The 13,746-nt window shown below is 30.6% G+C and overlaps 1 protein-coding gene across 1 annotated transcript in view; it reads right to left on the bottom strand.

The window, feature by feature from the left end:
- Positions 1-484: 484 nt before the first annotated feature.
- Positions 485-13,746, bottom strand: part of LOC129913574 (calexcitin-1) — a 39,135-nt gene continuing 25,873 nt past the window's right edge. The window contains exons 2-7 of the mRNA XM_055992321.1: positions 12,724-12,843; positions 12,585-12,637; positions 12,255-12,374; positions 6,537-6,613; positions 951-1,086; positions 485-831 (exon numbers count right to left, since the gene is read on the bottom strand). Of these exons, the coding sequence (XP_055848296.1) occupies positions 721-831; positions 951-1,086; positions 6,537-6,613; positions 12,255-12,374; positions 12,585-12,637; positions 12,724-12,781 (555 nt within the window). The 5' untranslated portion in view covers positions 12,782-12,843 and the 3' untranslated portion in view covers positions 485-720. The remainder of the gene's footprint in view (positions 832-950; positions 1,087-6,536; positions 6,614-12,254; positions 12,375-12,584; positions 12,638-12,723; positions 12,844-13,746) is intronic.

Genomic DNA, 13,746 nt, shown 5'->3' with positions numbered 1-13,746 from the left:
ATTTTTTTTTTGTTTCATCTATAAATAACATAGTTTTGTTTCAATCATTTATTTTTATTATATAGTTTTTATTTTTTACCCACAACATTTTATAATTTATAATTTCTTTTTTGTTTTTTTAATTGACATTACACTTTAAGATAGTAAATTAGAGATAATCTACACCGTCCAATACATAAAATATTTTTTTTTTGTTTTAATTTTTATTTTTAATGTTTAATTAATTCTTATTTAAAAATTCTAGATAATGTATAAAAATGGAATTGCTTTTGAATTGTATGTTTTAGAGTTTTAAGATTTTCATTTTTTAATTAAATTTTTTGATTAAAAATGAATTTACCAGAAGAACACTCACAAAAGAACAGAAACCTGTTAAGAGTAAATTCTTTTTTATTTAAATATTTTGATTTTTAGTTTCCAATGTTTTTTTTTTTTTTTTTGTATTATTTTTGTTGTTGTTCTTGTTTAAAAGGGTATAGTAGTATTTTGTTTTTTTTTTTTTTGGTTTTGGAACATTAGAAAGGAAGTAAATAACCATTGTCAACTAATAAATCTTTTCATTTTGTTTAAATATTTTTTAGGTTTGTTGTTTTATTTTGTTAATTATTATTTTTTTTTTATTATTTTTTATTAGAAACACAAACAAATTAATAATTTAAATATCAATCGTACAAGTAACAATATATAATAAATTAACAAAATGTACGCCGTTTAATTTCGTTAAAATGAAGTCTTGCCAAAGATAAAGTTGCCTGGAGCATTTGGATCCTCTGCAGAGAAATATTCCTGCCACAATTGTGCAAATTGTTCACGAGTAACCTCTTCCCGACCCTATTTTATTAAAAAAAAAAAATTGAAGATAAATAAAAAAAATATTTAATGAAACAGCAAATATTATATTTTATCATAAGCATAACTTTTAGGATTTTCACAAACACACAAAAACTCACCTGGGACATTTTTTTAAAGGCTTCTTCGCATTCGTTCTTATCCAATCCATAGCTAGAGCAAACGAGTGAAAATTCAGCAGCATCAATGCCACCATCGTTGGAGGCATCTTCTAAGTCGAACATAAAGTTCATATACCTGGATTGCGAGTGACATGAGGGGTAAAAGTGAATTAATTGCAAACGATAAACAATATGTTTTTTTTTCTTTTTTTTTTTGGTGGAGGGTATAAAAGTGGTCCCTGTAGAGAAGAGTGGAGTGAGAGACTCTAAACATAAATTTATTTGGGTAATATTTTACAGAATTTCAGTGGTTTTGATATGCCTCCTGAGAGTGATAAGATAAGGATTTGTTATGAGGTTCTTTTGAAGTAATATGGCAAACCGACTAATTGGTGTTTTACTGAGATTTGTATCTATTACTCAAGAAGAATTTATTTTGATTAGGTTTTTTTTTTTTATCATTTTTTATTTCAAATTATAAAATGATTGAGGTGATTGTAGCAAATTTCTAACCTGGGATTTAGTTTATAACCAAAATAATTTAGGGGTGGGTAAAAAAAGGTTTTATAATTAAGATTCTGAATAGGTAGACGATGTTGGAAAAAACAGTAAAATTTTATGAAATAAAAATACATATTTAATTCAGATTCAAGGCTTTCCGTCAGTTATCACTTAATTTTTTCTAGGAAACTCCTTTTGCATAAGTTAGAATATTAAAAGTAACAAGTTAGAATCAGGAGACAATAAATTAAGAGTGGTATTAACAGGATCTCTAAAGTAACCATTATCAACGCCGGAAATCGAATTTTGTGTGGAAGAACTAAAGAACTCTCTGAGTTGGAAGGCTTTTCAGTCATAAATTTTATTCAATTTAAGGCAAAGAAGGCTCAGGGTTAATTCTATTTTATCTATACGTGAGCTGAAATGAACCGACGACATTGCCAAAGTGAAACTGCAAAAATGCAGAATTGGTTTTTGGAGTATGGTTAAGGGGGCGGAGGGGGCGTGCCTATGAATTTTTCAATCTACCATTAAAACCTGATTAAATATAGAATAAGAACCACCCGACTTTTTGTGGGATACAAATCCTTCATTTAATGGATAGTTAAAAAATTTTCGAAAACTATCAAAAATACTTGTTTACTATTTTAGCCCTATCTCGGTTATTTGATTCACAAAATCAAAGTGGTTTATTTTAGGTAATTAAATTGTCTATAAGATTGATTATGAAGACTTTTGCGTAAAAGTCAATTGTTAAAGAGTTATAGCACTGTTAAGTGACAAGAAACTAAAAATATTGCAAAATCCAAAATTTTATATGTTTTTGGAAGCTTCGTAACTTCGTTGTTTTTGGTTGTATAAAAATACTACCAAGGTCATTTTCGTAGGAAATTATGTTTTCTACAAGTCTACTAACAACTTTTTTTTCAATAAAATGCACCAGCAGAAAGTTATGGGCATTAAAGTGAAAAAAGTGCCAGATTTCTATGGTTTTTCGGTGTTGCTGAAGGGGGCGGAGGGGGAGTTGTTGTGGAAATTTGGTTTTTTTTATCTACTAACCATAGAACTACCGGACCTTTTGTAGGGTAACCCCTTTGTTTTTAGCTTCATTTATTGGACTATACTGTAGGTACAAACAAAATTATACAAGTTTTAAAATGAGTAGTTTTCAAAACTTATACATATTTTGTCATATATTTTAGGCTTCTAACTAACACCATGTTATTTAATGGCTTTAGGAGGGAAACCGAAGAAATTAGAAATGCCACCGCTAAATAACTGTCATGATTTATCAGCAGCTAATAGACAAAATGTTGAAAGAAGGTGCAAAGACTTCTTCAAACTATTTATTCCTAAAGACCAACACGCTGGAATTGCAATAGGTACTATCTTACCTAAGCTTCAAGAGTAAATGGTCAAAAAATACGTATACGACATATGTATATTCTGAAAATAAGCTTGTTGCTAACCTAGAAAATTCATTTTTTGACTTCGGATCCGACTCTAAAAGTGAAGCTGACTTCAAGTAGGGCCTTAACAATCGACCAAACCAGTGCTAATGTAATGATGATAATAGTAGGTATCATACGATAGTGTCAAAAAATATTGTACTTTAAATTAAACAGATGATTGCTTTCATCTGCATTAGTAGAACTTGTTTTCCTACACCAGTGTGATAAAGCAGCCAATGTAAAAACTTTTTGATAATAGCCGTGTTTTTCGTGAGAATTGTAAATCTTTTTTTTTTGTCATTAAAACGCTCCAAAGATAATCCGTTTTTTGTATGGATGTTCCATATTTTAAAATTATAGCAACATCTTTCCATAAAAAATGTCAGTTAGGTATGCTTGGCAGAGATCAGAAATAAATCTCAACCTTTTGAAAGGTTCCTTAATAACTCTTATTTGTCACCATTTTCAATAAAGGTCATAAAATACTCTTTATTTTTAAAAAAGAAAAATTTCGGTCAAGGTCTGAGAGAAAAATTTATTGTGTATTTTTTTATGTTTCGGTCAACCAGTGAGATTTATCGCTGGGAGAAAAAAATAAATCTCATCTACAAATGTATCAATTCCTAGAGACATGGGAGTGGTGCCATGTGAAAGCTTATATTCTCAGCTACCCGATAGTGGTATAATCGGGTTTTTGGATTTTTTTCAAAATTCCGAGAAAATCGAGTTTGAATGTTGGGGTAAAATTTTTTTTTTTCGAAAAATCCCCGAATCTTTGAACGCTTCTGGAAGCTAAACCACTTGAGAGCAATTTTTGGGAGTGATGCCAAATGATAGCTTGTGTCATGGGCCTACGCTTTGCACATTGTCAGATTTTTAAAAAAATCATCTTCCATGTTAAACCGCCACATCTTGCCTATTTTTTCAGAATCGGGCTTAACTTTTTTTTACCTTTAAGTTCTCCCGGTTTGAGAACGCGTGCACCTATAGGGATGGGAGTTGTACCCAAATGTAGGTTAGAGCCCCCGCTACCTTTTTTTTTTTCAAAATTCCAAGATATAGCCGTTTTTAATTGGGCGGGCAAAAACACTTCTTGAAGCTGAACGCTTTGACCTAGATATTAGAACATCGGTCTCCTGAAATATTCGAAATTGCATTGGTTGTGCTTGTCGTCCCAGCGACTCAAATCACAGTGGAAAACACATTTTCGTCTTTAGATTTTACTTTAAACGAAAAGAGATATAATTTTGGGTCTATTTAGTTCATACATTATACTTAATACATAATCTTAGAAAAAACATCCTTTTCATATTTATTTTTGCAATATAAAGACATTCTTGACATATTCGACATTTTTCTTTGAATTGACCATTTTTGATTTATTTTCAGAGAAAACGGTTAAAGGTTGACCTTTTCCATTTATTTTTTTGTAAAAATCTCAACCATTGATAGATATTTAAAAAAATAAAAAATAAATCTCAACCGATAACCTTTATTTTTGATTTTTAAAAATAAATCTCAAACCTTAACCGAAACTATTTAAAGTAATGTGGTAACTCTCAGAGAGAAACCGATTGGAAATAAAAATTGACTGTTATTTCTGGTATCTGATGCTTGGTTTTGAGGATTTATTGGGAACCCATTGGTTATTAGAGATAAGTTCGTTGTCAAATCAGAAGTATTTACGGCTCATTTCAAGAAAAACTTCAAACCCAACTCACCTGTAAATCTTCCTAAACAAGGTTGAACCAACCATCTAAAAAAAACTCTACTACCAAGCAAAAATACAGCAGCATTCAGTGACTCCAATCTTGTTTATCATCCAGTTGAAAGATCAAACCTAAGCACTTCAGGGCCCACGAGAAAAGTTCGAAATAATCATCTATTAGCAAGTCAAAGAAATCAGCTGAACTTAAAAGAGTAGAAAACTTCCTCAGTCAGTGAGGATGTTCCTAACTTTTATCCACAAATAATTACAATGGTAACATCTTCTTCACGGAACCATTCAAAACTACCGACAAGCTAGTATTCCTTCTCAATAACCTGAGTAAGTTTTCGGTATAGAGCTGATAGAAACTCCATAAGTCTTGCATCGCTTTTAAAATGTTCCCAAGCATAAAGTTTTGGTTCCGTGAAAAACATTTCAAATTTAAAGTTTCGTTTCAACAACGTATGGAAGACTATTTCAATGAGATCATCGAACTAGGGTTTTTTTTTTCAATCAGCACTTAAACAAAAAACATATGTATGTATATTCTACTTTTTCTTGCTGAAATTTCTTCTTGTAAAGCGAATCTAGAGAATGGAGTTGCTCAATGACCAACAATTGGAAAATTTCTGTAATTCAACCCAACTATATTGTTTTTCTAAGGAACAAACAAACTTTCAGGGCTCAAAATCACTTTTTTATAGTTATTTCTGTAAATTGCTTTTGTTTAACCTGCAGAGACCAGATGTTTCAGCAAGTTTGAAGTTAATTTTTTTTTCCAAAAACCACAAACAAAAAATAATAAAAAAAAAAATATCAAATCACATAATAATTTCTCTAACAAAATCCTCAAACAATTTGTATAATATCATTCTTTTATTAATTTTCTCCATTATTCGAGTGTAATACATGTCTTTTTAATGTAAAAACCTAACTGTGCTTCATAATCCTTAACCTTTATAATATTCTTTTTTACCCATAAAAAAAATGTACCTTCACTATACTATACATACCTTCACATTGTGTTAAGTTATAAAGGACACAAAAATATAAAAATGAGAATAAAGCGGATACTGATACTACTCATTGCTGCATAGAAATCTAAGTTCACTTTGTAAATTCCTTAACTAAGTTTATGATATTTTTTGTAAAAAAAAAAAAACTAAAAAATCCTTTATTCAGGTCAGACAGCAGGAAAAAGGATTTAACACAAAAAAAAAAAATAACCCAAAATTCCAAAGAAAAAAAAAAAACTTTTTTCCTTTACCTTAATCTCATTTTGTAAAAAAAAGAAGGACAAAAATCGAAGAAAAAACCCTAAAAAAAAGGATACCCCTTTAAATATAAAGTAATCCTTTTGTGGTTCTTGGTGTAAGTCCTATAGGGATTTAAAGACGCAAACCAAAAAAAAAATAAAAAAAAAAGTGAAAAGAATGAAAAAAATCAAACCCCATTCAACCAGCTCTGCTACAAAATTATTTAACCAATGACTTTTTCATGTCGCAGACTCAAAAATTCGTCCTTTTTTTGCTCCTTCTTCGAATAGCTCCAAACACATTTATCGTTTCAAAGAATTTTTATATTAATATCCAACAAAACGAACAAAAAAAACCTGCTAACATTCCCTTCAATTTTAATTCACCTTCATTTTCTTGTGAACAGGAGTGAAAGGACGAAAAAAAAACCCAATTGAACACCATCTAAACTCAAAGTCTCTCTTGAAAATTCCCCAAGTTAACAGTCTGCATCAAGCTACACTATTGTGTGTCATAAAAATAACGATTTCTTTATGTCATTTTATGAACTATAGATTATTTCAGACAGAGAAATTGTTAGTATAATTTTTTTTTCTTCGATCCAAAGGAACAAAAAAAAAAGGAAGAAAGGAAAAATAATAATTTTTTATCTATCATCAATTTTACTCACCTATTTTGCCATTCCATTGCCGTGCTGGGATCCTTGGCATAGGCGTCCCACATGTTACACCATTCTTCAACAGATACCTTAAAGGATGAACAAAAAAAAAATAAATGAAAGGAAGTAAGGATATTCGCATTTTATTAAAAAAAAAAATGGAAGAAGAAAAACTAAATTTTGACGCCTGTAGGGATTATTATTTTCTTTTTTTTTTCTCTTCTAACCCAATTGGGAATGAATTCAAAATGAAAGTCCGAATTAAGGACTTCAGAAGGATAAAGTAAAAAAAAAAAAAATCAATCCACTAAGGACATGTTTCGTCCCAGCTTTTGCCAGCACCAGCACACAACAGCCGTCGCAAAATTTCACTTTTGAAAAATTTCTTAGAAGACGAAGATATATTTCTCGAAGGACGATAAAGTTCCATCTGTCTTTTCTTCTTCATTGGGTTGGTTGTTGGGTCCTGAAAATTTCATCACACTGATGAGGCAATTAATGGACAAAACTAACGCAATACCGTCTCCTCCCCACCGCACCCCTCGAGAAAAACCAAAAGTACCGCGAGCACTTCTTCGTCGTCGTTCGTAAAATGGAACAAGACAAGGTTGCATTATTATCCAACTTAAGAGCCAAAAGGATGACTCTGGTGCAGAATGATGATGAGTTAAGGAGTGGAGGAGTATGTCGGGAAACTGTATCTAGAACATACCCGAGCTTATATGGAGCAAATAGTGGAGAAACAAAATGATGTAGTATCTTTTGTTGTACACGATTGCTGTTTTTAATTCCTCGTTGCATGCTGGCAGTTTTCTCGGTACCTCACTGTTTCGTTTGCTTCGTTACAAGGACTCTTGTTATGGTTAACCAGAGAAAACCCTTAAAAAAAAAAAAAATTAAATAAACTGAGTAAGGCACATTTCACGTTGGCTGACTGCCAGGTGGCGCAGTGGTTTTTCAGTTGGTTTAGTAGTGATGGGGTAGTACCAAGTAGGTTGTAGGTGGTTTTTATTGTATAGAAGCTTTATAGGAGTACTATACAAGCTATATGATAAAAAGTGAAGGAAAATATATATTTTGACAATTCAATTTGCTTAATTTTAAATTGTTGTACTGCAGCCAGTACCATCATCAACCAGTGTTAATAATAGATTTATTGCTTTTGCAAGAAAACACAACTCAATGGGTATTTGCCAAACATTAATTTATTACAAAATAGGAAGGAAAGGAAAACCCATATATACAATAGAAAACTGTCAAAATTACATCCGTTTTGTGTAAGGAATTTAATACCAAAGTCACGCTCAAGCTCAAGCAATGAATTTGATGACAGAATTGGTTGGTAGTAAAGTGTTCAAATGTGTTAGGGGTGTAAAGTAGGTAAACACGAATTGTTCGCACGTATTTATTTGGGGTTTTTCTTGTTTGTTTTTTGTGTGTTTGTTTTTTTTTTTAGTGGTTTTTATTTTATTCTGGTGTTTTATGATGTGGTCATGTTTGATTTGTTGTTGATATAAAAAAAAAAAAACAGTTTTCTAAATTGTATTGTTTTTCATGAAAATCGTGTAAATTGTTTGAGAATGAAAGAAATGAAACAATGAATCAGAAGTGTTGAAATGGGAATGAATTAAACCAGGACAAATTGAAAATCAAAGCACTTAAGAAAAATCATGAATAAATGTTGCCCACTCTATGATGTATAGTATTGAGACAAGGTTGCAGATGGAAGTGCTCCTCAGTTTGCACCCCATTTTAGTGATTATAAAATTATAAAAGGGGTTTGACAAGGTTAAATACAACAAAAAGGAGGTTAAACTTGAAGAATCGAGTGATAATAAGACTACAAAAATACAGCATTCTTTGTTAAGAAGCCTAGGGTAAATTTTTTTATACAAAGTTAACAAACGGATGCCCAGCCCACATTCCTCAGCCAAAAAAGTAGGTATATATTAGCAAAAATAAAATTGCATAAAGTTAAATTACCTGTTAGCTAATCGCATCGAAATTGATTTTTTGATGCAAATGGCATTTTTAGGAGTTAACACATCTTCTAAGTTGAAACAAGAAAAAATAAATTTGGGTGTCAAAGTTCCAGGTATTGACAAATATTATAAGTTTTAAGAACAGAATAAATCCAGGATTTTAGGCTATTGATTCTGTTTTATAGAAAGGAACTAAGACATTCACGGGGATTAATGCACAAAACGTTGAATGGGTTATAAAAGAAGATTAAACCACTGAATGCTATTAAATGAGAGGGTGGCAATTGACGATAGGGGTGCAAAAGCCCCCTTTTTGTTTTTTTTCAATATGTCTCGTTAATAAAGCATAATTTTGATATACATATTGCAATTTAAAACTTTTGAAGAGAATCAAATTTGTTTTCAGAAAAAAGTTTTTGAAACCAAATTTCCATACCAAAACAGTCCCAACAAACATGAAAAAAAAAAAATGAAGGCTCAATGCTTTAAAAATGTCTTTTAAAATGATTTGATCTTAAAAAATTCGGCCTGACGGACATAAGATTTTTTCAAAGATTTTTGAGGTAATTTAAAGAAAATCAAAGAAAAATATTAAAACAAGAAAATCAGGCTATTAACACTAATTTCGAGGTTGTACAATGTACAGTACAAGGATGTTCTTTAGTGCAAGTCCTAAAATTTTCCTCTTTCTCAAAAAATACCACTATTTCATAGATATACATATATCGACGGTTAAACTTCATAACCTCGTAAGTCGAAAAATTCGAAAAAAATATTATTAATGCAAACAATTCAGAAAATTCAGAGCTATCTTTTGGTATATTCAGTTCAACAATGTTGTTTTGAACATTTTTCAGGAATGACGAAATTCAAAAGCTCGTATTGATATATCCCATACAAAAACAAGAAACACAACATATTGTTTTTTGATTTCTGAAAAACTTGCAAAAAAGACTCACGAGGTTATGAAGTTTAACCGTCGATATGTACATGTACATAATGGTTTTTTCATTGCATTTTTTTATTCTTAATGATAATGCAACAATGATTATTGCTTATCCTAGTTTTTATTCGATAGTTCCCATGACTAGAAAATATCCATTTCGAGGTTTGAATTTAAAATCACGACTTGAGGACATGAGTTATACTTTCAGAGTAAGAGATCCATTCTCAGTAATTTCGCAATTAACTCTAAGGGTTGTTTAAAATATTTAAAGTATCAAAAAGCGCACAATTTGTGGTACTGTAACTCTGAAATTATAACTCCTAGAGAAAAATGATTTACTAAAAAAAGAAAGATTAATATATGTCCAATCTAAAAAGTTCTTGCAAGTTTTCTGTCCGACCAGTCGTTCTCGAGATATTGAGACAAATGCGTTTTTCAAAATGGCGGACAAACAATACGCAAACTGAGATTTGTACTTGGGATAAACCCCTCTTCAATACTGCATTCAAACTTAGCTGACATCATAACTTTTTTCCGATTTTTCCCATTGACTGAACAATAGTTTCTATTTTTATTATTTAATAGGCATATTTCAGCGCGTTTTTGTGTATTTTTTTTATTATAAGGTTTTTGTATTATTTATAGAACTGTTTTATATATAGAATTAAAGGTAACACATTAAGCTATGCAAAAATTGCAAAAAAAAGTACATGTCACCACTGAATATTTTGATATTTCGATGTGCCAAAGGCCTCGCTTAAAAAAGTCATTTTTTGAGAAGTAAATACCTAATTTTTGTATTATTTTTTTTTAACTTAGAAAAAAACTTTTGATACAGATTTATAGACAAGAGAAATACCTTTCATTTGATACCAATATTATTTCTGTACATCCATTATTACGCATTCTTCGATTAATTGTTCGAAAAAATAGCTGAAATCTTGATTTTGAAATCCAAAACTTCAAACTCAAATATCTCCGAAACCCCACTAACGAATTTGAAAATATTTTACCCACGTAATGTGCTTATCGTCACCTTTCATTTGATACAAGTTTCGTTAGTGCACACACTGGGCCCAAGCTAAAAATGTGCCATCTCCTTTCCCAACTAAACAAAAAATATTTACTCTATCTTTTAATTTTTTTGTTTTTTTTTTTTTATAGATTTGTACATACATACGTACATTTATTCATATCATGTGCGGTAGTTATCTCGAGTTTGATATGTTCATTATATCCTCAACATTCCCCATATCGAAATTAGAGATCAATTGACTCTCTTGTACCTAGTTCAAATTTATTTAAGATACATTTTTAGGAAGTTTAAAGAATCTTAACAATTTTAGTAACATGAACAGCAGATGTGTGATGTGTTATTAAAGTTTCCCATATTAAAAAAAATTTTTTATTTTGAACCTGTAACCTGTTTAAGGTTCGCGAGAAAAAGGAAGAAAACTTAAGAAATGGCATACTATCCTGGATGTTTAAATTAAAAACCTATTGCCTTAGGAGTATCTCAGAAACTTGTCAACGTACATACTTGTTTTTCCATTACGGACATTTTAAAATTGTCCATGCATGCGCTCCTTATTATTGGTTACTGTAAAGGTAGATACGTTGAATAAGAAGTGTGTGAGGGAGGAAGTGTGGCACAGTAATTATACGTATACATAATTAAAATATGTAACTGGAGGCGTATGGTAAATTGCATTTAATGTTTTTGATACTCAACATAATATATTCATTTTGGACTCTGACAACTTGGAAAACATGTACGTCGTTTCTGCGTTAAAAAAAACAACCCCTAGTACTATGTTGCTTTTGTCAGCGGGCTAAAACACAACTTGACAAATACCTTGTATGTATTAACAAATGTTTTGGTTTACAAAATTTAAGGGGGGAAATCCCTCTGGACGACACCTTTTTCAAAATTTTTTTATGAAAAACTGAAAGAACTTAATGAAATTTGGAAAAAGACAAGATATTACTGACATTATTAAGTATTGAAAAAAAATTTTTTGAAATGAAAAAATAACAAAATGGCGGCTCTGGAGCCTTTCAAAGTTGACGCCTCTAGTTTACGCCGTGCAATGCACAGGTCCAGGAAATCATCTTAAATCAAAAAAAGAAATTTTTTTCCGTTAGATGATATTAGTACGCATTGCATGAACCTAAATTTATTTTTTTTTAATGAAAAATAAAAATTAGAAATAAAAAAAACGAAAAAAACCATGTTTTTTTTTACAAAGAAGTAGTTAAAAAAAATATATACTGTACAAATTTTATTCAACTTTTAGGTTCATGTTGTGGCCAATAAGTTAAGGAGTAATTTGCTTCAGATTTCAAGTCGATAGCTTCATTAGTTTTTGAGTTACATTGCACGGCGCGGAAAAAAACTAGTTTCGAAAAAAATGCGTTTAAAGTTTTCGTTTTCGTACTGTGGTAGGTTCGGAGCGCATTGGTTTCGGGACTATCTAGGCACTTTTGAGGCTTCATTTAAGGCTAAGACCACTGAAAATAGTTTCTTCGGTTGATAAATAAATTTACTACGAAAAAAAAAAAATAATGCAAAATTAAAAAATTCCAGAGGGATTTCCCCCCTTAAGTTATTATATAAAAAAAACAAGGATCTTCCTTGCATTAATGAACATTTTTTAATTTACAAAATTTCAAAATTTATTTATAGATACGTCAGCAAATTTAAGAGCTTAAAATCAAAGAAAGTATTTTTCTCAGTGTTCAACCTAATGTAGCCAATAATTTTTTACAAGCAATATTTTTATTTTTTTTTTTCAATCTTACCTGTCCATCGTTATCCTTGTCGGCTTTCGACCGAAGTCCTTCCCAAATTTTAATCATCACATCGTGTGTCTCCTTATTTTTGGCACTGCCAACACTCCAACCTCTCAGTTGGCACACTTTCTATACATAAAATCGAAAATGGAAAAACACAAAAAACATATATTGTCAGAAAATATAAATCTTATAATAACATCAGTAGAAGCAGATAGCAGTTACACAAAATGGACACATTTTTGTATTCAAATGAATCTCTTAACATTTGCATACAACTATCTCGATGTCCTTATGTTCATGGTGCCTATAACCTAACAGCCTTTTACAAATACATACCTCAATTGCCAATTCGAAATCCTTCAGGTCGATTTCTCCACTTTGGTTTACATCTGCAAGGACGAACGAAGAGAAAATTTAAACATTTAGCTTTGATTAAATTAAAATTCATTTATTTTTTTTTTTTTTTATTATTTACCAAAGAAAACATTGAAAAGGAACAAAAGCTTCTTCTTGCGGAAATCAGAGATTGACATTTTGATTAGAGTTTTTTTTTTTTGTTTTGTTGTAGGTAGGTACTTTATTTATTGATTAACACCTGAAATGAAAAAAAAAGGATACAAAAATAAAAAAAAAAACTGTTAACAATTGTGACCCTCTTTAAAAAAAAAAGAAGAAGAAAAAAAATTAAGCAATGTCAGAAACAATTATCTTATTAAAAGAAAAAAATCCCCTTTTTTTTGTATATCTCGTCCATGCCAAGAAAAGTCCTTGTTTATTCGTTGTTATCCTGATGATGATGATGATGGCAAAAACTTGTCACTCATTCCAGGTAAAACTTTTCGAGGACTTTTCCGCTTTTTCATTTTTTTTTTTTTACAATTTTTGTTTTGTTTTATTTTTTCTTTCTTTTCAAAACAAGATGAGTTTCGAGGAGAGAGAGGCGGAATATTTTAATCCTTTTCTGTTTGAATTTATCACAACTGGACAATATAATGGATTTGGCCATGTTGCTTGGAGGATACTAACATAAATTTTTTTATTTTTTTGTTTTGTGTTTGTATTTTTACAAAAAGCAAAAAAAAATAAAAATAATGCCTTCTGAAATTCAGAACGTAGCAGAAGCAAAAAAAGAAGAAGAAGAACAGAAAATCACACAGCCGTAATGAGGACACAATTTCCTCCTTTCAGAAAGTAATTGGCGAGGACGAATAATATCCCAACGAATTGTGGTCTTGGACGTTGTTGACGTTGGTTACATATTTTATTGATAGTTAAATGGGGAGAATCCCAACAGAAACAAGTAGAGTGTTCTATATTTAAGTTGGTTTTGTGTGTCTTCACAAAATGTTGGCACATCGGTAAGTACATTGTTGTATCCTTGTTTCAGGAGGAACAAACCAACAATAACTCCCATAGCCAACAGTTAATAAAATCAACTTTCGGTTTAACAAACATCGCACAACCACAATGTTGAAACAGGAAATTAACCTATCTTATG

Source organism: Episyrphus balteatus, chromosome 3 (genome assembly GCF_945859705.1).
Source record: "Episyrphus balteatus chromosome 3, idEpiBalt1.1, whole genome shotgun sequence".
Lineage (NCBI taxonomy): Eukaryota > Metazoa > Arthropoda > Insecta > Diptera > Syrphidae > Episyrphus > Episyrphus balteatus.
This window is presented reverse-complemented; position numbering and strand designations above follow the sequence as displayed.